This window comes from Podarcis vaucheri (assembly GCF_965113315.1).
Source record: "Podarcis vaucheri genome assembly, chromosome: 7".
In the NCBI taxonomy this organism is placed as follows: Eukaryota; Metazoa; Chordata; class Lepidosauria; order Squamata; family Lacertidae; genus Podarcis; species Podarcis vaucheri.
This window is the reverse complement of record NC_138765.1, coordinates 91,598,327-91,623,508: the sequence shown is the minus strand read 5'-3', so window position 1 is coordinate 91,623,508 and position 25,182 is coordinate 91,598,327. Positions and strand designations below refer to the sequence as shown.

At 44.8% G+C, this 25,182-nt stretch overlaps 1 protein-coding gene across 1 annotated transcript in view; it reads left to right on the top strand.

Moving 5' to 3' along the window:
- SNRNP200 (small nuclear ribonucleoprotein U5 subunit 200) overlaps nt 1-25,182 on the top strand; it is a 50,636-nt gene that overhangs the window by 22,994 nt on the left and 2,460 nt on the right. The window contains exons 17-42 of the mRNA XM_082229650.1: nt 1,284-1,433; nt 1,852-1,962; nt 2,712-2,843; nt 3,021-3,209; nt 6,158-6,355; nt 7,723-7,875; nt 8,388-8,468; nt 8,857-8,940; nt 9,650-9,756; nt 10,593-10,711; nt 10,950-11,104; nt 11,311-11,500; nt 13,990-14,163; nt 15,285-15,445; nt 15,868-16,095; nt 17,364-17,555; nt 17,809-17,987; nt 19,005-19,156; nt 20,604-20,712; nt 21,567-21,675; nt 21,889-22,078; nt 22,316-22,480; nt 22,616-22,737; nt 24,306-24,449; nt 24,620-24,796; nt 24,903-25,063. Coding sequence (XP_082085776.1) covers nt 1,284-1,433; nt 1,852-1,962; nt 2,712-2,843; nt 3,021-3,209; nt 6,158-6,355; nt 7,723-7,875; nt 8,388-8,468; nt 8,857-8,940; nt 9,650-9,756; nt 10,593-10,711; nt 10,950-11,104; nt 11,311-11,500; nt 13,990-14,163; nt 15,285-15,445; nt 15,868-16,095; nt 17,364-17,555; nt 17,809-17,987; nt 19,005-19,156; nt 20,604-20,712; nt 21,567-21,675; nt 21,889-22,078; nt 22,316-22,480; nt 22,616-22,737; nt 24,306-24,449; nt 24,620-24,796; nt 24,903-25,063 — 3,932 coding nt within the window. The remainder of the gene's footprint in view (nt 1-1,283; nt 1,434-1,851; nt 1,963-2,711; nt 2,844-3,020; nt 3,210-6,157; nt 6,356-7,722; nt 7,876-8,387; nt 8,469-8,856; nt 8,941-9,649; nt 9,757-10,592; nt 10,712-10,949; nt 11,105-11,310; nt 11,501-13,989; nt 14,164-15,284; nt 15,446-15,867; nt 16,096-17,363; nt 17,556-17,808; nt 17,988-19,004; nt 19,157-20,603; nt 20,713-21,566; nt 21,676-21,888; nt 22,079-22,315; nt 22,481-22,615; nt 22,738-24,305; nt 24,450-24,619; nt 24,797-24,902; nt 25,064-25,182) is intronic.

Below are 25,182 nucleotides of genomic sequence, written 5' to 3'. Positions count from 1 at the left end.
AAAGCCATACCAACATTTTCCTAACATTCATTAATTTTACAGTATTTCTGTAAATAGTCTTTATTTGGCCATTGCTTTCTATCCCCTCCCCCACTTTGAAATATCATTTCTTAATCTGTTCTTGGCTCAGGGATGTGGTGAAGTGCATCTTCTCAGGAAGAGGCATGCGTTGTTGGGAATGTCGTCCTGGCTGCTGGGTAGCTGCTGATTTGGAACTGCATTGCAGCCTCTATGGTGTTTCTTCTATAACCCAGCTGGAGTTCCCCATTTTGTTGAACACTGACTTTTTTATTTTTATGGGTCTCTTGGTTGTAACTGCAGTGAACTTAAGTGGACAAGAGTTGCAATTTTAACATTGGGTACATTTTGAACATGCCAAGTCTGACCCAATATAACTTACCTTGACAGGTAGCAGCTTCCTGTGATTTCTCCAGGTGTCAGCCTGAGAGCAGAGGCTGCTTTTGCTTTTTCTTTAGTGACTTTTAATCCACACTGGGAGCCTCTTCAGCTGAAGAGTGCGGTAAAAATGCTTTAAATGAACAGGAACTGGAATCTTCTGCTTAGAAAAACCTGTGCTGCCTCCCCTTTTTTGCCCGGTCCTACAGCTATATTTTATAGTATAGAGAAAAAGAGGGTGGGCTGCTGTCTATCTGAAGCACATAGCAATCTAATGTCATGGTATATCTGTTGAGTACCTATAAGCCCTTCTAAACTGCTCTCCTCTTGAGCCCTAATCCAGCTTTTCTTTGTACAGACATTTAGGAAAGAGCAGGCAGAGTTATGCATAGTGTTCATCTGTGTTTTGGGGTTCACTCTTTCCAGCAGATGCTGCTGCTGCTTTCAGACATGTCAATACAGTCTACTCTCACACAGTAGAGTGGGAAAGGGGCTGTTTTCCTATATGCCACTGTTAATTGACTCTGGTGCTCTCCATTTATTCAGAATGTGTGTATTCTTATAAACCAAAAATCATGTTGGCTCCCTGCATGATTTTAGAACATTTATCTGCATGAACAGGGCTCTAAATCGCGTCTGGAGCCTACCTGCACAGAGCAAGCTCTCCATTGCAGGCCTCACCCATATGGCTAGAAGAGAATGCAGGGCCAGCAAATATAGTTCTTCCCCTTTCCTCACATGATGTTGATCACATGAGGCAGAACACCTTTTGGACTTTTCCGCTTGTACTTATACTGTCCTCTTTGATCCCCGTGCCCCAATGGCTTGCTTTCTCATTGCATAGCTACCATGGACTGATAACTTTGATTTCTGTTGTCTCCAATCAGGTGCTAGTGTTTGTCCACTCTAGGAAGGAGACCGGGAAAACTGCTCGAGCCATCAGGGACATGTGTCTGGAGAAGGACACCCTGGGTCTCTTCCTGCGAGAGGGCTCTGCCTCCACCGAGGTCTTGAGGACAGAAGCTGAGCAATGCAAGGTATTTATTTCTGTACTTATTCAACCTTTATCTACCACTTTGTCATATTTAATTTGTATAATGATTCACAAATTAACCCACATAAATTAATACCAAAATATCCAAACCAAAAAATAATTGGCAAGAAACAACGCAGTGATAAAATCTGTGTCAGAACCAGAAAATAAAGTGGTTTGCTTTCAAAGGCCAAGTGAAACCTTTTCTTTTCATAAGTCTTGGGAAAGAGTCCCTTCCCCTAGTGGAAGGTCAGCCTAGGCTCCTCAGAGGATAGAATTCAGAGATTTACCAGAATATCTTTAGTGCTTGCTAGCATCTCTTTTCTTTCTCTAGAACAAGTTTGCATCTCTTCCTTAACTTAGCTACAGAAAATCAGGAAGCATTGGGGGTTTTTGACGGCAATGTTGTTTTTTGCTCACAGAATTTGGAGCTTAAAGACTTGCTGCCCTATGGCTTTGCAATTCACCATGCTGGCATGACCAGGGTGGACCGAACATTGGTGGAAGATCTGTTTGCAGACAAGCACATCCAGGTATGACAGCAGATTTCCCCCAGCAAAATATTTGAAGGCGTCACCCCCTCCAAAGTTGATGGGCATTGCCATTCAAATGGTGTCCATGTATGGCATTATGTGATCGGTTATGCAAGGCGGGGCATGGCTGGCTCCCCTCCAAATATTTTATTCAAGTTGGAACCCTGCTTCCCGGTGAGGTGAAAGACAGGGAAGAGGGCAAGACAACAAACAGCAGGTGGAGCTTGGGGTAGGCAAAACCCTATAACATGCTTGACATAGAGGCACACGTGAACTTTAAGTTGTCATGGTGGGGAGAGAGCAAGACCAGAGACTGGGAAGGGAAAGAAATAGATTCAGGGGTGGAAGGCATATGGAGAGTGAAACTAGGGGTTGGGGAAAGAGGTTAAGAACTGTGGGAAGAAATAGGTTGAGGGACTGGGATGTGGGCAAAGAAAGATCAAGGGTAGGGACTGGAGGGGCAGACTTGGGAGACAAAGGGGTGAGCATGGGGAGCTTTTCTTTCTCCTAGCACAGCACTGAAGCAAAACAATCTTGTCATGGTTCCCTCTCTGCTTTAAACTGATGCAGCGCAGCCTGTCTGCTCTTCTCCTGCTTACCACCCAGTCTCCAAAGATGGTTGATGGCGAATCTCTATTAAAATTGGGTGCCACTTTTAATCCCCACCCCCGGTGTATTGCAGCATTGTCGGGAGTTCCTTTGAAACTAAGCAGAAGATTTTTTTCAACCCTGATATTTTCCCCTTACAGGTTTTGGTATCCACAGCAACTTTGGCTTGGGGTGTAAATCTTCCTGCTCACACCGTCATCATCAAGGGGACACAGGTGTACAGCCCAGAGAAAGGTCGCTGGACTGAACTGGGTGCCCTGGACATCTTGCAGGTAATTCCTATGGGACACAGGCACACACTGTAGTGGATTTTAGGATTAAGGACACTGTTTCTCTCTGTGTTTCTTTAGATGTTGCAGAAATATTCTTAAGACACTTGGCTGTTAATTAATGTTAGAAACTCTGTTTGAGGTCTAACTTACCTCTCTGACTTGTGTGTGTTTTTAAAGATGCTGGGTCGTGCTGGGAGACCTCAGTACGACACCAAGGGCGAGGGAATCCTGATCACTTCTCATGGAGAGCTGCAGTATTACCTCTCACTGCTGAACCAGCAGCTTCCCATTGAGAGCCAAATGGTGGCGAAGCTGCCAGACATGCTGAATGCAGAGGTCGTGCTGGGCAACGTCCAAAATGCAAAGGTGAGGAGGAGAGACCCCAGTCATGACTTGTGGCTGCTCTGTTTTTAGTGTCTCAGTGTAGAGAAAAAGGGGGGTGCTGTGTTAGGGAGACCATTTAGTCACAACACCTGATTAGGGATTTTGAGTGTGTGTATAAAGTATAATGTAACAGTCCTTCAGATGGTTCTAGAGTCACATTTTGGGAGGCTAGATACTCAGCTGTGAATCTGGCATCTAGAATCATGCAGGGCAGTAGTCGTGGTATTTAGTGGGTTGTGTGCGAGAGAAGTTCATCTCTGAAGCCTCTCAGCCTAGTTCGCGGCAATTTCAGAATTCAGGGCTTTATCCAGTATTCTCTGTCAGCTAGTGCAAGGGTTCTTGTGCTGTGGACGGTGAGTTTTAATGCTGTGAAATAGGAATCCAGTGCAACAGCTGACTAGTGGAAACCCATTATGCAACAGATGGTACAACAAAGAGCCACCTGCTTATGCATTCTCTTGCAAAACAATGTTCTGTTGTTGCCAGACATTTCACCAGTGACATCTTACTGCTCCATTGATAAAATCATCAGTCTTCCCCTCTTCTCTTAAGGCCACATCCACACCATCAGTTTAAAACACTCTTACACCACTTTTAACTGTCTTGGCTATCTCACCCTGGCCAAATCCTGGAAAATGCAGTTTCTTGCTTTGTGAGGGGTAAACTACAGTTCCCAGGATTCTTTGGGGGGGGGCATGACTGGTAAAGTGGCATAAAAGTGCTTTTTTTATATATATAAAATATTTTATTAAGTTTTCAAACACAAAACAAAAAGCAAACACACAAAATCCCAAAAAGACAACAAACAGAAAAACCAAAACACCAATATGCCAACAAACAATACAAACAAAAAAGAACAAGAAATATGACTAACTGGACTTCCTCACATCTCCCTTACCCTGCATTATTTAAATAAAAAATACCAGCAAATTATTACCTTATTTCATACCTTATTTTGTACTTTTCAAATGTTATGTTTCTAGATTTAAAGTAGTTTTTGTCAATTATTTGTACCTTAAATTAAACATGATATTACTTTAAGTTTCGACCTTTTCTTACTTATAACTTAATTTTCTGTATCTCACAGTTAAATTACTGGAGCAGTATTTTACTAAATCGTGCAATTTCTTAACATTCATACAACTTATATTGTTTCTGTAAATAGTCCTTAAATTTTTTCCAGTCCTCTTCCATTGTTTCTTCTCCCAAGTCTCGGATTCTGCCAGTCATTTCGGCCAGTTCCATATAGTCCATCAATTGCGTCTGCCACTCTTCCAGTGTGGGCAAATCTTGTGTCTTCCAACATTTTGCAATAAGTATTCTTGCTGCTGTGGTCGCATACATAAAAAACGTTCTATCTTTTTTAACACTTTCTGGCCGACAATGCCCAAGAGGAAGGCCTCTGGTTTCTTGGTAAAGGTATATTTAAATACCTTTTTTAGCCCATTATAAATCATTTCCCAGAAGGCCTTCACTTTTGGACAGGTCCACCAGAGGTGAAAAAATGTCCCTTCAGCCTCTTTACATTTCCAGCATTTGTTATCAGACAGGTGATATATTTTTGCAAGCTTGACTGGGGTCATGTACCACCTATATATCATTTTCATAATATTTTCCTTCAAGGCATTACATGCCGTGAATTTCATTCCGGTGGTCCATAACCTTTCCCAGTCCTCAAACATAATGTTATACCCAATATCCTGGGCCCATTTTATCATGGCTGATTTGACTGTCTTATCCTGAGTGTTCCATTTAAGCAGCAAGCTATACATTCTTGAAAGTACCTTAGTCTTTGGTTCTAACAATTCTGTCTCTAACTTCGATTTTTCCACCTGGAATCCTATCTTTTTGTCTAATTTAAAAACCTCTTGACTTTGAGCGTAATGTAGCCAATCTCGCACCTTATTCTTTATTTTTTCCAAGCTCTGCAACCTCCAATTATCTCCAATTTTTTCTATTATTTCCCAATATTTTGGCCAGCCGGCCTCCATATTGAGTTTCTTTCGGGCCTTAGCCTCCATTGGTGATAACCATCTTGGGGTCTTGTTTTCTGGCATAAATGTGCTTTAAATGGCTGGTGTGGATGTGACATTAGTTAATGAATCTGCAAAGGTGTGCCCCTCTTCACTATTATTTGAAGGACCTGTCCTTTGCATTTTCATTCCATTTATTATATTTCTATGCCACTTTTCACTCACACAAGTCACAAAGCATCTTATACACAGTAAATAATAATATATTAGAACACCACAAATTACAACGTAAATCATATAAAAAATAAACAAATCATTAGTAGAGCAATTACAGATTATCAGTAAAACAACCACTTTCTATAAAATGCTCTTAACAAAACAATTTAAAATATAGGCTAAACAGCACAACCACAAGAAAAGTCATATTATAAAATTCACAAAGCATGGCAGCACTCATAATCCACAAACCAATATTAACAAACTAACAACCAAAAACAAACTAAGCACTGTTGAATTCACACACACACACTCTCCACCCCATGACTCATAGTCTTCTACTCAGTTCATCAGAAGGCACATACGCAGAATGGTCATGACAGCAACTCCCTTCTGAAAGCTTCTAGGGCTGAAAGGGCTGGAGGTTAGGGCAAGGCAGGTGGGAAAAGCCCTTGCCCAGGCATAGGCAAACTTGGCCCTCCAAATGTTTTGGGACTACAACTCCCATCATCCCAACTAACAGGACCAGTGGTCAGGGATGATGGGAATTGTAGTCTCAAAAACATCTGGAGGGCCGAGTTTGCCTATGCCTGCCCTTGCCTGATGGCCAGCAGAGGTGGACTTTAAAGCATGCTGTGATGTCCCTGTGGCCTCTGCCCCATCCTATCCCTTCCAGGATTTGAGGCATGACAGGTTGCTGGAAACTGCTGACTCTGATACTGTGTTTCTTGGCCGCTGCAGGATGCTGTAAACTGGCTTGGCTATACTTATCTCTACATACGAATGCTACGTTCCCCAACTCTATACGGGATATCGCATGATGACCTGAAAGGAGACCCACTGTTGGACCAGCGCCGACTGGATTTGGTGCACACTGCAGCTCTGATGCTAGATAAGAACAACCTGGTCAAGTACGACAAGAAGACAGGGAACTTCCAGGTGAGAGTGGAGTTCAAACTCTCTTTGCAGGTGCTTTCTGCTAGTCTTATCAGGAGTCTGGCCACCCAGGATGCTTATTTGCAGCTGCTTTGCCAGCCTCTTTGTGCATCTTCACACGTTGTATTCTTATATTCTTATCACACAAAACTTATTTTGCTGCTTTAAAATAAAATGTGTTACTATTTGTATGCTGCCCTTCAGCCAAAAAGGCTTCCTAGGTGGCTCCCAAGAATAAGCAGATAAATACAAATAAAATAACACGAATACAAAATAATACAAATCCCAAATGATGTGTGTATACTTAGTATGTAACATTTTGCTATATGACATATGGCTTCAGTTTGTACAAGCAAATTGGTAAGTATACTAAAAATGACATCCTATATAGGTTTAAAAATGGTATGCTAAATACTAAAGAGTTGCAGATGGTTGCATCCTGTGCTAAGCACATTATCTTATTTTTTCCTACTTTTGAGATGCACAAACTAAGAAAATTGCAGGAAACAATAGCAATGTATGCTCCTCATGAAGATGGCAGCATACTCTAGGAGCAGAAATGCATCTTTGATCCAAGCATTGTATATTTCTCCATTGTTATACATGAGAATTATCAGTTTCTAAAGCTTCAGAATGAATTACATAGAAATTTTCACACTAGACATTCCAAATGAATAAAAAAAGGAGGCTAAGCCTGTTAGCCAAACTGAACCTCTGTTTACTGAAGTAGTAATATATGACAAGACAGGGATGTAGCAAAGATCCTTTCTCCCCTTTCCATCTGTGGTCATTCCAATCAATGTAAAAATACGTTAAATCTCTGTCACCACTGTCCATTTTTTGTATATTTTGAGTGGAGGAAAAAACAATTTTATATAGCAGTATTTACACAGCACCAAGCCAAACTGGCTAAGCAAAGTAGTCTATGTGCACATAGCTCAAGCTTCTCCATTTTATTCAAGCCACAGAGTGGCTGGCTTAGTGTTGTGTCTGAACCAGTTTGTTTCTTGAAGCAGCTTCTCCTTTCACTTCAAAAGGCACCCCAAAAACAGCCTTCAAAAACAGTCTCTTTTGTTGGGAGGCAATGGTCCTTCCAGGTACCTAATTCAAGACCTGGTGGGGCTTTTAAGGTTAAAACTTGCACCTTCAGTTATGCTTGGAAAACAGTCTGGGTGCCAATGAACATCTGTTAAAATTTAAATCTCTTAAAACGTGCTCATTCCAGTGCACCAACCTCCCCACCCTATTTTGAACCGAAGTTTCAAAATATTGAGGGCTGCCCCACCTATGTGTTTCAGTAACCTAAGCCTGGTTTGTTCTTTCCTCTCCATTTTGTTAACCAGAAGTGGCTTTCCTCCCTCTCTCCCCAGGTTACTGAGCTGGGACGCATTGCCAGCCACTACTATATCACCAACGAGACCATACAGACTTACAACCAACTACTCAAGCCCACCTTGAGTGAGATTGAACTCTTCCGGGTTTTCTCACTTTCTTCTGAGTTTAAGAACATCACCGTGAGAGAGGTATGAATCCAGAGATCTTTTTGGGCAGGATACCCACCTCCTGCCCTTGTAGTTATTTTTGTTAGTGTTTAGTTTGTATCCTCTTCTGCAAGGTCTTGTTTTTACTGGTGGAGTGGAGGAGACATTCCTAGTCTTTGTGACTATAAATACTTTTAAACGTGAAGGTACTGGATCGGCAAGGCTCTGTCCAGAGAACACAACTTGTTCTGATTTTTTCAAATTGCCGTCATTTCTATGTTTGTATTTAAACTGCTAAGGAACTGAATGAAATTTGAATAAAGTACTGGTGCTTAGCTCAGTGGAAAACCCATTGAGAATGAAACTGATATCTGCATACATATTTCTCCATTAATCATGCAAACTTGCTGCAGTTGTTGATCTGTGGCCCTCAGAAGTGGATGAGTGGCCTACTTTTTTATTCATTTCAAAAGGATATTGTGCTGTTGTAGGCTTGGCAGAGTGGCCTAGCCTACTCTGTTCTTTCCTAATTACTATTTTTAAAACAACTGCAGGAAGAGAAACTGGAACTGCAGAAGCTACTTGAGCGGGTCCCAATCCCAGTGAAAGAAAGCATTGAGGAGCCTAGTGCTAAGGTAAGCCCTGTCTCTTCCAGGGCAAGCTTATATCCAGCGTGAGGTTGGTTCTACAAGTTCCTGAGTTGTATGAATTCCCCATTTTTTGTCCTCTGACTAGTTCTACTTGTTCAGGGAGTCATTTTACCCAAGGGAGTAACTGGCTGGCTGCCCTCTTGGGAGCTGTTTTGTTTTAAACCAACTTCATTTTAAAAAAGCAAGCCTATGAAGAAAATCTATGGTGAAACTTGAGTGTACTTGCAAAGCTACATATATATACGTTTAATATGTTGTGTGTGTGCTTGTTTGTGGGTCTGGCCAACACCAGGAGAATGTGGCTGTGGGCCTGAAAAAGGTTCCTCATCCCTTCTTTGGAGGATGTTAATGCCCCTTATTGTCTTCTCCTTAGATCAATGTGCTCCTTCAGGCCTTTATCTCCCAGCTGAAGCTGGAGGGCTTTGCTCTCATGGCAGACATGGTGTATGTCACTCAGGTGAGTAACCATTCAGATTGTAAGTGGCTCTTTTGTGCTCCGGTATCCTCCATTTACAAGGTTTTCATGAATCCACCACTTTGAGAAAGACCACATCGCAATAAGTTTGTTGTTTAGCTATCACAAGCCTTCTGTTGTGCATGGGTAAAGAGGAACTTTTACTTACTATCTTTGGTGGTCTGTACAGCTTGTCATGTGGTAGATCCCATACTTTATATACAGAAGGCCCCAGGTTGCATCCCTTCAATCTAGAGGAGCAGAACTGGGAAAGTCACTGCAGTAGGCATTGTAGAGCTTGCCCAGCCTTTGCCAACCCGGTGCCCTCCAGAGTTTTTGCACTAACATTTTGAACAGCCATATCCAGCGTATCCGAAGAATCTGGAGGGCACAAGTTTGGCAAAGGCTGGACTAGATGGACCAGTGGCTTAACTTGGTGTAAGATGGCTTCATTCCAAAGGGGTGGCCCTGTAAATTCATTGCAGTAAGGAGTCTTGTAGGTACCTGGAGGTCTTCTTTGTTTCTTGTGAGCCATTTTGTCAGATGTATTATATTAATGGGCCTGATCACCTGCAGGGTGGAAGCGGAGTTTCACAAATTGATCTTTAGATGGATGTGGATACATGCTTGTATTTTAATCAAAAAATCAACTAAAACCTCCCTGTGAGGTTTCTTTCTTTGATATTTGACATCTGTTTTGTCCTGCTTTCAGTCTGCTGGGCGGCTCATGCGTGCAATCTTTGAGATTGTCCTCAACCGTGGTTGGGCGCAGCTTACTGACAAGACTTTGAACCTCTGCAAGATGATTGACAAACGAATGTACGTAGTGGCTCCAGAGCATGCTCTTAATCTTTATGTATTGCAGACTTTATACCAGTAGTGCCCTGCCCTGCAGCTGGGCCTAGCAGCAGCACTCAGCCAGGCTGGGCACTGGCTGAGGACCCCAGCAGCTTGGCAGCCCCTCACCAGCCTGATCCAGTTGTGCTGCCTTACCATGCTCCTTACTTCATCCTGGGCAGTCTTTTGGCAGTGGGTGGGCAGTCAAAAGGGAGGGATAAAAAGTGATTTCATGCTGTAACCGCCCTGAGACCTTTGAGTGTAGGGTGGTATACCCTTTTTTTTAAAGTGTTGGTTGGGAAAGCAGCTGTAGAGGGGAAAGGACTTGTGCCACGCTAAGGACCAGAAGACTGGAGTTTCTGGGATTTCAAAATGAGCAGTATGTCCTGCCCTAGAAAGCCAGTTATGTGATTGCATCCGTACTGGTTTCCAGAATCACTTCCCATAAGTGGGACAGACCATGGTGTTTGTTTTTGTGCCAGGGCAGGGGGCAAGAAGCAAGCTCCATCAGGCAACCCAAGTCTCTTGCGATGGCAGTGTGAAGAACATTGGCTTAGTCTCCTGAGCAGGCTTGCAAGCCAAAGGCACCGGAAATGGGAAGCCTTGTGGGGCTGCGGGTTGGGGTGGGGTTATGCACAGATGGCCACACAGAGGGCCCATTTTGAGGCTGAAGAGGAACCTCCTCACTTTTCTTCCTCAATTTGAAGGAAGAGCGCGGAGAAAAACACAAGGAACTTGGGTAGTGCCTAAATTCCTCTTCCATTACTTACTAACCATCATTGCTGGCACAATCCTGATGGTGCTTCTTGCTAATGCAGGTGGCAATCCATGTGCCCCCTTCGTCAATTCAAGAAACTGCCTGAAGAGGTGGTGAAGAAAATTGAGAAGAAAAACTTCCCATTTGAACGACTCTATGACTTGAATCACAATGAAATAGGTCAGTGGACAGAAGTGGTTGTGTGTGTGTGTGTGTGTGTGTGTGTGTGTGTGTGTGTGGCAGCGGAGGGGATCTAAGGGATTGGTGTTTCTGGGCTAAAGGGTCTCTCAGTTTTTCTACAGAGTATGGACCAACTTGATTATGACCTGCTGAGAACCTTGAATGTGTGCAGTTCATCTCAGATCTCCATCTCTGCACATGCTTACTCGTCTTTTTTTTAAATACCATCCCTTCACAGGGGAGCTGATTCGGATGCCAAAGATGGGGAAGACAATCCACAAATATGTCCATTTGTTCCCCAAACTGGAGTTGTCTGTCCACCTGCAGCCCATCACCAGGTCCACTCTGAAAGTAGAGCTGACAATTACCCCAGATTTCCAGTGGGATGAAAAGGTAAAGGGACCCCCTGGAGGTCTGAAGTAATGGCCACCAGTAAGGTGGGGTGGGGAGGGTTGCTGGGTAGCTAGTTTGAGGTGGAGGCAGCTCATGGAACAGGGATTGATGGGGACTGAATGGTAGCAGCAGTACAAGTTGCACTCCTTAAACAGTACACAGAGAGAGCAGTATTTAAATCCCAGTTTTCTCCTCTCTTGGGCCAGGTGCATGGTTCTTCAGAGGCCTTTTGGATCCTGGTGGAGGATGTGGACAGTGAAGTGATCCTACATCACGAGTATTTCCTTCTGAAGGCCAAGTATGCTCAGGATGAACACCTCATCACTTTCTTTGTGCCAGTCTTCGAGCCTCTCCCCCCACAATACTTTATCCGGGTGGTCTCGGATCGCTGGCTCTGTAAGTCCCCATTCTTTTGCAGAAGGATGTTCTCCAGCTCCCCAGCTGGGGTCTGCAGTGTGAACAGTCTATTGCGGGGGAAGCCTAGACATGTTCTTTGCCTGTCAAGTCTTTTTTCTAGCTGTTTCTGCCCCCTCTTGCTCCCCTAAAGATGAAAGCCCACCAGCACCACCTACATTACACAATGCCAGCCCAGGTGGGGTCAAATCAGGACCTCACTTTCCTCTCTGAACAGCCATAGACATGCCTGGAATCGTATACAGTGGTGCCCCGCAAGACGAATGTCTCGCAAGACGGAAAACTCGCTAGACGAAAGAGTTTTCCGTTTTGGAGGTGCTTCGCAAAACGAATCTCCTATGGGCTTGCTTTGCAAGACAACAATGTCTTGCGAGTTCCTGCTGGTTTTTTTCCCTTCCCCCCCCTTTTCTAAGCCGCTAAGCCGCTTATCAGCTGATCCGATCAGCAGATAAGCCGCTAATAGCGCTAATCCGCTAATCCTTCAATGGGCTTGCTTCGCAAGACGAAAAAACTAGACGAAGAGAATCACAGAACGGATTCTTTTCGTCTTGCGAGGCACCACTGTAATAGGGAAGCCCCTCCCGTGTTGTCTTCCTTTGCCACACTGAGGAGTCAAAAGCATCACTTCCATACTGTTTGCATTCACCTGCATAGTTAATTCTGTCCCTTCAGTACTTCATGTTTGGAAAAATGTGGCTGCCCTATAACCTCTTCTAATAGTTCATAACAGGTTGGTCGTGCCACAGGAGTGATGCAGAGTGGAATTTTTTCCATGGAAAGTGTTCCATATCCTAAGATCCTTGGTAATGAAGAATGGATGCAAACTGCAAATGCAGTTTTAAGCAAGCTGGACAGTTCTGTTTTTAAGCTTTGTTTACTAAAATAGAATGAACATGCTAAATTAAGTTACTATTTAGAGCATCAGAAATTTTCATGTTGCAAACTGAAAATTTCCCAATGTATATTACCCTAATTCCTGAAAATTTTCCAGAAAGGCCACATCACCTGTACTATGCTAGCTAGAGTCGACAAGGTAGATCCAGCACAGACCATTGCTTTGTATTAGCCCATTTTATAGATAAATATGTTAAGAAACCAGGTAGCGTGCTATATGCAGCTTTCATAGACCTGAAAGCTGCATTCAAATCAATCTCTTGAGTAAGACTCTGGGATAAATCAAATTCTTTGAGAATACATAAAAGATTGTTTTTCTTGGTTAAATGTCTACATAAAGACACCATGCTGAAAGTGCGTTGCTCTACAAACAGGCAGCTTGCAGGTTGCATACCAGCTACAAAGGGAGTTAAGCAAGGTGTATCCTAGCTCCTGCATTATTTAATTTATATATAAATATAAATTAACACCCCCAGAGTATCATGCCCCTAAATTGGCCACAAAAGCCATCTGTTACTATATGCTGTTGACACAGTACTCCTATCTCAAACAAAAGTCGGCCTAGAAGATTGACGAGGGCATTCTCAGGATACTGCCAAAAGGAACAGCTGGCTGTGAATTACCAAAGTCTTGAAGACACTACAGGGCCCACAAATGGTATATGGATAACCAGTTAAAGTCTTTAAATATGTTGGACCAAATTTTCAGTCAAAAGGGCAGCACATCAGAAAGACACGAAGGAAAAAGTGTCTCAGAGTGCCAAAATTTGGACATGCTTTTTCCATACAAAAGGTGGCAATCATGTATCTTCAGCACTTGAAATGTTTAAAGCTAACCCCTAGCACAGTTATTATGTGGGGTGCAGATTTGGACAGACGCTCACCTTGGATCTAAAGAAGCTGTTCAGTCCAAGTTCTTAAAGCATTTTTTTCTGTTCCATCCTGTGTTCCAAACGCTTCATAGCTCTTGGAGGCCAATCTTCCTTCTGTTGAATGACAGAATTGGCGTAGGACAATTATTGGCTTTGGGGTAGTAGACCCCAGTGGCGTAGCGTAGGGGGTGCAGGGGGGGCCGGCCGCACCGGGCGCAACATGTGGGGGTTAGGGTTAGGGGGCGCAAATCCACGGGTTAGGGGGCGCAAATCCACGGGTTAGGGGGCGCAAATTACTTGCCTTGCCCCGGGTGCTGACAACCCACGCTACGCCACTGGTAGACCCCCACCGGTCTACTACTCCTAACTACCGTCATGAGAATGCCTGGATTGCATCTGAGTATGCAAGTATCTTTGCAGTCTGCTGCTCAGGGTGCAGAAGGTGCAAAAGAAAGATGAGCACCCTGATGTTCCAGGGTTTAGGGGGCAGACCTGGGATCATGTTGAACATTTGCTAAGAGCACCATATCCTGGCACAAGCACAGCCATGGCTAAAATGTGACTCCCTCAGGCCCTGTTACAACATTCTGGGTCTGACCTCTCTCTAGTGATCTTCTCATTCAAATAATACCTCTTGTAAAAGCAGAGAACAGATCTAGATCCTCTGTTTTCATCTTCTTTGTGTTTATGTGCTTGATTATTTCAGCCTGTGAGACACAGCTGCCCGTGTCCTTCCGACATCTGATCCTTCCAGAGAAGTACCCTCCCCCAACCGAGCTGCTGGACCTGCAGCCACTGCCTGTCTCCGCTTTGCGGAACAGCGCCTTTGAGAGCCTCTACCAGGACAAGTTTCCCTTCTTCAATCCTATCCAGACTCAAGGTGGGCAGTGCAGCCGGGTCCTGAGTCAGTGATGAGGAGGGCTGCCAAGAAAATAGGAACCATCTTAGCAGGGGCGGGGTGGGGGAAGCTGCATAGTATTACCGTATTTTTTGCTCTATAAGACTCACTTTTTCCCTCCTAAAAAGTAAGGGGAAATGTGTGTGCGTCTTGTGGAGCGAATGCAGGCTGCTCAGCTATCCCAGAAGCCAGAACAGCAAGAGGGATTGCTGCTTTCACTGCGCAGTGATCCCTCTTGCTGTTCTGGCTTCTGAGATTCAGAATATTTTTTTTTCTTGTTTTACTCCTCCAAAAACTAGGTGCATCTTATGGCTTGGTGCATCTTATAGAGCGAAAAATACGGTATATATTAGGTGCCAACAGCCTGGAGCATGCAAGACAAAATGGCATAATTCAGAACTGCAGTCTTAATTGTCAGACATTCCATCACATAGCTGGGGGATTCAGTCTAGTAGTCTTGTGAACATCACTTCGGTATGTGGTGCTTGTTTGTGACGTGGTTACAAATTCAGGTGCTGTGTCTGTTGCTGGGGAAGTTCGCTACTAGCCATGATGAATGCCCGTTGTTGGAAGCCACGGGAAGGGAGTCCTTTTGTGCTTGGATCTCACTTGGGAGTTTCCCACAAGCATCTGCTTGGCCACTGTGAGAACAGGATGCTGAATATGACGCATCATTGGCCTGATCCAGCAAGCTCTTCTTCTTTTCTTAAATACCGACACTTCTAGCAACGTTCACCAAACTGGTGCCCTCTACGTAGTTTGAGCTGCAACTCCCATGAGCCCCAGCCAGCAAGCCTCTGAGCTCAGTCATGAGACTTTTAATCTCAGGCTCATGGGTTTGAGCCCCACGGTGTGCAAAAGATCCCTGCACTGCAGGGGGTTGGACTATAGGACCCTTGTTGCCCCTTCCAGCTCTACAATTCTATGATTCTTAAGATGCTCCCATCGCCCCCAGTTGTGTTGCCTGGATTTGATGGGATTTGCAGTTCAAAACATCTAGAGGGCACCATCTGGGGAAGGATACTTTTCGGTTCTTGTGGGTTCTGGAGTAACTGTTGCTGGTCATAGGGAAATTTTCCTCTGCCTTTTCTTTCTCGTTCTAGTTTTCAACACCGTCTATAACAGCGACGAAAATGTGTTTGTGGGAGCTCCCACAGGCAGTGGGAAAACGATCTGTGCTGAGTTTGCCATTCTGAGGATGTTGCTGCAGAATTTGGAAGGCCGCTGTGTCTACATCACACCAATGGAAGCCCTTGCTGAGCAGGTACAGCACTCCCCAACTATTTTGAAATCTGCCCTTTTCAGGAGGTTGATAAGAATAGCTTCAATCAATTCCTCTTCCCAGTGAAAGCTTTTCAGGCAGAAAAACAAAAGAAGATGGTCTGGATAGGGTGTTCTGAGGGGTAGCTGTTGGCCTTAGCTGGATCAAGTACTCAAGTATATGTTACACAGCTCTCTCTACTTCCCCATTGTCCTCCTTATTCTCTTTGCTTTGTGAGTGAAGTTCAGATTCTGCAAAGATGGAATTAAAGCATTGCAGAATATATGTGGGTAAGTCTGGATGATCACTTTGTTGGTTTGTAAGCTAGAAAAACTAGAGAAGGTGTGCTTTGTGTGTGTGAGGAAGAGAGTGCTTGGAAGGACGGCTGTTAAGAACATTGTCTGCTCTTCCTTTTGCCATGGAAGATCTTCCTGGATTGGTATGAGAAGTTCCAAGAGCGCCTACTCAAGAAAGTTGTCTTGCTGACGGGGGAGACCAGCACTGACCTGAAGCTGTTGGGCAAAGGCAACATTATAATCAGCACTCCTGAGAAGTGGGACATCCTTTCCCGGCGCTGGAAGCAGCGCAAGAACGTGCAAAACGTCAACCTCTTCATTGTGGATGAAGTGCATCTCATTGGTGGCGAGAATGGGGTGAGTCACATGGGGGAATGCAGCCCACCACAAAGGGGATTGGAGGGAGAAAGCAGGACACTGACCTTTCTATCTTGGAGGGTTTCCCATTCAGAGCTGCTGCATATCCTGTGTACTGAGGAGTTTCTCGTTCTGGGCAACAGAAGGAGACAGAAATCTGTAACCGTTTCATCCCTTAAGCACCTCTCTCCTTCCCAGCATCTTGTGCAGCACCTGACATTGCACGAGGGGCTGCAATTAGAAGTAGCTCCCACGGCCAGTGTGTGCTGAGCAGAATGTGAGGCATCCAAACAGGTCCATGTATTTTATGGCTGATGGTTTTCAAAGATAACTTACCCAGGGATAGGAAGACACCTTCCGTCAGCAGGCATTTGAACCACCTATCTCAGCATTGTCTATCTACACAATCTAACAACAGCTCTTGAGGTTTTCGGAAGGGAGCTTTCCCCAGACCTACATGGAAATAGTAGGGATTAAACATGGGGACATTTGGATGCAAAACTCAGTTCTACCACCCTCCCCTGAGTAATAAATATTGCCAGTGAACCAGTTGGGCATCAAAAATGATGACTGAAATTATCAATTTTAGTAATTGTTGATAGCAGTTGGCAATAGCAGGTGCCAGCTGGATGTGAAGATGGTGGGCTTTTCCTATAGAGCTGTCACCTCTCTCTTGGAGGCTTTCCGCCTAACCCAGCTAGTCAAAGTCAGGGTCCTTCAATCATCTCGAAATGAGGCCTTCCAGAGGGTGGACACTGAAGTATTAATGTTAGTGGTTGCATCAAGAAAATGCAAAAACCATTGAGCATTTAAAATGAACCCCAAAACAAAGGAGAACATATATTAATGTGCTGCCAAATTTGGGTTTTATTTTCAAAACAGCTCAATATGTTTTGAGGGATCTGAAAACAAAAGCAATATATCAATATTCAACACTGTAAAAAGAAAGTCAATTGATTATATACAAGTTACATATCTATGCATGCTCAAAATGAAAAACAGCCTGCCGAGATCTCTTGTTAATTGTATCACCTGTTCACACTAACTGGTTGCACCAAGGTATAATCACTTGGAATTCTTCCACAGTTTGCCTAAGAGATCGAAGGGAGGTGGGATGATTGAGGAATGAGCTGGAAACTGAAGATCCTAGTAGTGGTGATGGAGGAGGAGTGGATAGCAAAATAAAATCAATGCTGATGAAAATATCTAGATGTGGAATGGCTGAAGGTGCTTGAAATAACTCAGGTGTCTTTGGCTTCCTTCTGCAGCCAGTCTTGGAGGTGATCTGTTCCCGGATGCGCTACATCTCCTCCCAGATTGAGCGTCCCATCCGCATTGTGGCCTTGAGCTCATCACTGTCCAACGCCAAGGATGTGGCCCACTGGCTAGGCTGCAGTGCCACGGCCACCTTCAACTTCCACCCCAACGTGCGCCCTGTGCCCCTGGAGCTACACATCCAAGTAAGTTCCTACCCACCACCTCTGGGGAACTCTAGGAACATAGAAAGCTGGCGTTCATCTAGCTCAAAGGGCCATTCGGCTTGGTACAGTCAATACTGACAGGAAGCCGCTCTTGAAGGTTTCAGGCAGGCCTTTGTTCCAGCCCTCCCTGGAGACCCTAGGGATCGAACCTGGGACCCTTCCATTAGCCTCTTCCAAGCACTGAGGTTTGGCAACATTATCACCCTCTCTCTTCTCTTTTGCTGCTCCTTAGGGCTTCAACATCAGCCACACCCAGACCCGCCTGTTGTCCATGGCCAAGCCAGTCTATCATGCTATCATGAAGCACTCTCCAAAGAAGCCAGTGATCGTGTTTGTTCCGTCTCGCAAGCAGACGCGCCTCACAGCCATTGACATCCTCACCACCTGCGCATCAGATGTCCAGAGACAAAGGTATGGGCAGGACACCATGTAATCTGTGCTCCAGATAACTTAATGATACAAGAGGAGAAGCTGAATTTTGCAGCCTGTGTGTGATTCCTTTTTATTGTACCCCTGTCAGTAATTGAGAAGGGGCAAGAAGCTATTAAAGGACACTGGAGCTACACTAGAGTAGAATAGAGAGGGACTTGCTCTGTGAAACGCCTTCCCTCTGCAATCTTTCAGTGACTTTGACATTTAATAATAATAATAATTAATAATAATAAAAAATTATTTGTACCCTGGCCGGAGCCAGGCTCAGAGCAGCTAGCATCATATAAATAATACAATATGCATAAAAACAAGCAATCAGTTGATTAAAATGCATCCCAAAATTAATTCAAATAAATAAAAGTTAAAATTAAAACTGGACAAATGACCATCCTCAGATTAAAATTGAAAGTGGTTAACACTTGCTAGGACCAGCTGTTTCCACTGATACTATAAGGATCTGTGAGTGGGCTGGGAAACCTCCTTCATGCTTGTTCTTATACAAAGAAATGATATGAATAATCTGAAAGAATGGGTGTGATGGGCCCACTTATTTAATTTGTATTTGGCTGGATGTGTATGTGCTTAATGTCTACATGCTGGAGGGTCTGGGGTGAAGGATATCTAGCTCAGTCTGGGGCAGATGATGTGGAAGTAATGAAGTTTGTGAGGGCCAAACATGGGCAAGGGATGTTGGAAGTAGACTGGATTTTGCAGAGATGAGAGTTTCTCAAGTTGCTACTTTTCTGCCCAGAAATTAAATCTGCTGCGGCAGAATTATTGCTTTACAAAAGCTGTTGAGGGAAATGAGAAGTGTTGATGAGAAACTCTGTCACTGACAGTTGATGGTTCCCGTCTGCTTTTAAGGTTCTGGGGACAGGAGGGGTCACCCTTCACCAGTCTTTTGGGTGATAGGATGGAGACTGTTGACTGAATGAGGAGGTTTGTCTTGGTCTGCTGGCTGTCCTGACTTCGGTCTGGCTTGTTGCTCCTTGCCAGGTTCCTGCACTGCACTGAGAAGGATGTGGCTCCCTACTTGGACAAGCTGAATGACAACACCTTGAAGGAGACCCTGGTGAACGGGGTGGGATACCTGCATGAGGGACTGACCTCCATGGAGCGAAGAGTTGTGGAGCAGCTTTTTGGCTCAGGTAAAGTGGGGTGGGAGCAGACTGCAGATTTATGGGTCAATTCAGAAAATGAGGGATTATCAGGCACCATAAAGAAATGTCTCTATTCAGGGGGGGAATTCCAAAAACCCACAAGGCAGTAACTAAGATGTAAATCAGGGATGGCTGTGTACAAGACTAAAGGTCAGATCAGGCTCCCGGTTGTTGATTTTTATTTATTTAAGATACTTCTTTTAAATTGTTTTTCATATTTATTTTTTTTAGTGTTTTAACTGTTTTTAACTGAGTTGTAAGGGCATTTTGTGGGATGTGCCTGGGAGGAGAGGAGAGAGGAGCCCCAATTACAGTGGTTCTGGGTAGGGGGGGTATGGTATGGGAGGAGGGGCAGGCCAGGTAAGGGGCACGCAGCTCAGGCAATTAGTGACTATACTGTGTGCCAGCCCCTCCTCCAACCTGGGGAATTGTGGTTGTCATATCAGCCAACCCTTGGGTCTGCAACTGCTGCTGGTGACCAGGTCGACCCAGAATAAAATCTCCCTCATCTATGATCTGATTATGGATGAGGAGGCTGATCTGGCATGTATGACTGAAACCTGGGTGTGTGAACAGGGTGGAGTTGGTCTCACCCAGCTGTGCCCACCTGGGTACTCAGTGCAGCATCAGGCCAGACTCAAGGGTCAGGGAGGGGGAGTTGCTGTGCTCTATAGAGATTCTCTATCTCCAGGCTCTCTGTCCAGTCGGGGGAATCTAGAGTGTGTGTCCCTGGCACTGGGGAATCAGGACAGATTAGGGATTCTGCTGGTTTATCACCCGCCTCACTGTTGAAATGTTTCATACATAAGGGAAAAAATATTTTAAAGTGATGGAGATATTGAGCATTTTATGTTACACCTCTCATGCTTATGTATGTGTTTCCTGAGCTCATGTGTTCTGTATTTGAGAGGCTTTTCTTCCTAAGCATTTCTTCCAGCAACATTGTGAACTGCCTTGAGACCTCCGGGTATAGGGCAGTATATAAATTCAATAAATAATAAGGCGATCAACTACTCAGTTTGTGTGCAAAATCAAGTTTGCCACCCCTGAGAATTCAGTAATTGGCCATCCTATGATGCAGATCAAGCAACCTGCATATCTTCCTTTATGCACACAATCTCTTTTGTTAAATAATATTCTCAGTGTATGATTAGGTTTCTTGGTGACCTGTAGGAAATTAGAAATCTAGATTTTTTCAGATGTAATCTGATATAGTAGAAATGTCAGGAGGTGGCATTGTGGTGGCAGGCTCCACCCCTTCAACTATGTATGTTCATTTCTACACCGGATAATGTCATGAAAGGGCTTAGGTGTCTGAATCATACTTTGCAAACTGCTGACTGCTCCGCGCTGCTTCTATGTGTGTTGCTCCACCACAGTCAGCTGGGCTGTGAATTGGTTCTCATCTAGTTCTGCTCTTCTCTTTTGCTGTTAGGTGCCATTCAGGTGGTGGTGGCCTCGCGGAGCCTCTGCTGGGGAATGAATGTCGCTTCTCACCTGGTGATCATCATGGACACGCAGTACTACAATGGCAAGATCCATGCGTGAGTGAAGGGAGTTGGGTTGCTGGGTTCTGGGCCCACGGGAAAGGTGAGGACTGTTGGGCTACGCAGTGAGGAATGTAAGAGCCACTGGGAAAAGAAGCCCAGGGTGAAAGGGAAAGTGAGGCTGACCCCAGACACTAGAGGAGAGCATCTCATTTGGGGCTGGTTTTGATTTTGTTGTTAAGATAGACCTTGTTTCATCCTGGCTGCTCAGGCACAATTGGAATAGTCTAGAAGCTGGTCAACCAGATGTGTATTTCTTACTCCTAGAGTGACATTGATGTGAAAAAAATGGGTTTTCATGTGTCTCATGCATTACCTTTATCAATAGCTGCAATTTGGCTATGGTTTACAGAATATAATATCTGACCCAGAGTCCAAGTATTAATTCCTCTGCAGATTGAAACAGTCATATCAACAACACACATTGCTGGTTCTTGTGATTTGGGCAGCTGAAAATACGTGGCCAGGTACTGGTACCCTCATAAGAGGCCAGAAGGAATTGAAGTGGGCCTTTCATTCTTGAAGTGGAACCCTCAGCCCTCGGTGAAGATTCCTGTGCATTTTTTGCCTCTTCAGTTTTCCAAGCTCCTGCCCTGGTTTCTTCACAAGGGAATGTGGTGATTTGGGGCAGTGGAGGAGGGAGATCCATGGATGAGCAGGAGAAGCAGCCCATTGCATCTCCTCCATCCCTTGCAGAAAATGAACTAACTAGACCTTTTAACTTTCAGCCAGTCAGACTGAATCTGGAATTTGTCATGACATGCATATTGCAGAAGCTTCCCCTCCACAGAATTCTAAACCTTTTGCGTTCTGCTTCTATTAACATAGTTAATTACTTTCCTATGTGCCAGGTATGTGGATTACCCCATCTATGATGTGCTGCAGATGGTGGGCCATGCAAACCGCCCACTGCAGGACGATGAGGGGCGCTGTGTCATTATGTGCCAGGGATCCAAGAAGGTGAGCAAACAACAGGGGATGAGTGGTCTTGCATGTTCTTTAGGGCTGGGGGCCTGAAGAAATTTAGGATCACATTTCTTCCATATGTTCCCTGGATGAGGTTTGCTTGAGGCACAGTTTCTCTTCCAGTCTGGATTTGAGTATTCCTTTGTTCAGAGTGGAGATCTTTATGAAACTCCACTAAAAATGCCACTTTGGTTCTCCCACTCAAAGGATTTCTTCAAGAAGTTCCTATACGAGCCCCTGCCAGTGGAGTCTCATTTAGACCACTGCATGCACGATCACTTCAATGCTGAGATCGTCACCAAGACCATTGAGAACAAGCAGGATGCTGTCGACTATCTCACCTGGACCTTCTTGTATCGCAGGATGACTCAGAATCCCAACTACTACAACCTGCAAGGTGGGAAAGCCGAATCCCAACCCCTCCCCCTGTTTTTGTTGCTTTGTGCCTCTATCCTGCCACACACTTGGACAAGAGGGAGGGGAATGGAGAAGGATTATTTCTTATGTTTTCACACTGTCCTTCCTCAAAGTTGTACTGGTTCTGAAGTAATAAAACACAAATATTATTTCAAACTCCTATGTTTCCAGCCCCTGTGGATGTGCAGCATCTGTATTCCTTTGTCTCTTTGTTCAGGAGTTTCGCACAGGCATCTCAGTGACCACCTGTCAGAGTTGGTGGAGCAGACGCTTAGTGACCTTGAGCAGTCCAAGTGTATCAGCATTGAGGATGAGATGGATGTGGCGCCTTTGAACTTGGGCATGATTGCAGCTTATTACTACATCAACTACACCACCATTGGTAAGGGGCGTGCTGGGAGTTACGGACATCATGGCACCTGTGCATGGCATGCTGGTGTGTTGCTTGTTGTCTGAGGCTGCAGCCTCATACCTGATGCTACCTTTTCTTTTATTAAAAACCCACCACCACCTCTAGAGCTCTTCAGCATGTCCCTGAATGCCAAGACTAAAGTGCGAGGGCTGATTGAAATCATTTCCAATGCTGCTGAGTATGAGAACATTCCCATTCGGCACCATGAGGACAACCTCCTGCGCCAGGTGAGTCAGCTCTTCAGTTTGATGGGCACGGGGGGTGGGGGTGGGGTGGTTGGTTGACTTGGCCCATTGGCTTCCCTCCAAGAGCAGAGGACCCCAGTCCTTCTCAAATTCTGGTTTAGCAAAACATTAAAATATATATATTTGGAAGCAATAATTTAACCCAAGTTAGTAGTACAGTGGTGCCTCGCAAGACGAAATTAATTTGTTCTGCGAGTTTTTTCGTCTTGCGAATTTTTTGTCTTGCGAAGCATGGTTACCCTGGGTATTAACGGTTTTAAGAAAAAGGAAACAAACTTGCAAGACGTTTTCGTCTTGCGAAGCAAGCTCATAGGGAAATTCGTCTTGCAAAGCAACTCAAAAAACAAAAAACTCTTTCGTCTTGCGAGTTTTTCGTCTTGCGAGGCATTCGTCTTGCGGGGCACCACTGTATTTAGATGCCAGATGCAGGGCAAGTGGTCCTGATCCTGCTCTAGCGTCCACCTGCCTGAGATAAATCCATGAGGATACAGAGCAGGACACGGAGCAATGGATCCAAACTACAAGAAAGAAGATTCCACCTAAACATTCGGAAGAACTTCCTGACAGTAAGAGCTGTTCGACAGTGGAATTTGCTGCCAAGGAGTGTGGTGGAGTCTCCTACTTTGGAGGTCTTTAAGCAGAGGCTTGACAACCATATGTCAGGAGTGCTCTGATGGTGTTTCCTGCTTGGCAGGGGGTTGGACTCGATGGCCCTTGTGGTCTCTTCCAACTCTATGATTCTATGATTCTATGATTCTATGATTCCATAACTAGAAGTTCCCTCCTAAGGCCTTTCTTGTGCGAAGTTGGTGAAGACTGAGTTGTTTAGGAGGGGTTTTTATGTATATATATATTAAAGATAAGCAAACATGGTTTTAAAGAATTGGGAAATTGTTATTGTCTGAACAGAGATTTTTGTGTGGAGATGGTTCATTTGTGAAAAATTCTTTCTGCTTTATGTGCGTTGCAAATATTTTTAAAATGTGTGATCTGCTTTAAAAAAACAACTTAAAACCAAAATAGAAGTTGGTACTTGTTGGGAAAAATATATTATGCATGTAAAAGTGGTAAAATTTCCAGTGGCTGAGAGCTAAGTTTATAGAACCAAATACAGTTAACCTACTGGGCTGTACATGTGCACTTAAGTTACCCAGTCTGTATTCATTGTGTACATTTTGTCCTCTGTTTCGTTCGTAGAGAACTTTCACTTCTGTAGTTTCAAATTCTGAAGTCTGTGATGACCTTTTAAAACTGAATAAGAAATATATCCCTATCCCACTAAATGGTAGATCCGTGGGCCAATGTGGCTAGCAGGGCCTCTACATCCTGCTGGCTACATCTTTGCCAGCTCTAGACTTGTCCTCCGCATGGCAGTGTCGCCTGTCTTTTATGCTGCAGCTCAAGCCCCCGCCCTCTCTGGGTGATGGGTGTTGATCGTTGCGTTCCAATCTGTCTTGCTCCCGCAATTTGTGTGTGTGATTGCATTTGGTGCTAAGAGATAGTCAGAGAACATTACTGTGTGCTGAATGTTGCTTCTCTCCTTTCCTCAGCTTGCCCAGAAAGTACCTCACAAGCTGAATAACCCCAAATTCAACGACCCCCATGTCAAAACGAACCTTCTGCTTCAGGCTCATCTGTCACGTATGCAGCTGAGTGCAGAGCTCCAGTCTGACACAGAGGAGATTCTCAGCAAGGTATTGGGGGAGAGCAAAAACACGGCTGGGGGGCACCCAGAGCTGCCTGCTGCCTCAGGGCGAGTTCACAACAGATGCTGCCAATTCCCATTTGGTCTCATATTTGAAGCTTGGCTAGCTGAGGGCATTGTCTGGGATGCTAAGCTCCTTTGTTCTGTCTTTTCTCCCAGGCAATTCGTCTGATCCAAGCTTGCGTGGATGTTCTGTCCAGCAACGGCTGGCTGAGTCCTGCTCTGGCTGCCATGGAGCTGGCCCAGATGGTCACCCAGGCCATGTGGTCAAAGGACTCCTACCTGAAGCAGCTGCCCCACTTCACCTCTGAGCACATCAAGCGCTGCACGGAGAAGGTGAGAGCGGACTCAGGCAGGGAGGTGGGGAGGTTGTTCCACCACCAGGAACCTGCTCCTTTCTTGGCCACCCCGGCTGCCTTATCCCATGTCTGCCCTTTTGCAGGGAGTGGAGAGTGTATTCGACATCATGGAAATGGAGGACGAAGACCGCAACGCCCTGCTGCAGCTCTCTGATACCCAAATTGCTGATGTGGCCCGCTTCTGTAACCGCTACCCTAACATTGAGCTTTCCTATGAAGTGGTGGAAAAGGATGGTATTCGCAGGTAATGGAGCATAGCAATGAAAAATAAAGCCAGAAGATGTAAATTTGACCAAGCAGTTCTTGTTACTTAGCTGGGGGGGGGGGCATTATTCTTCATTTTTTGTGCCCTTTCAGAGGGTT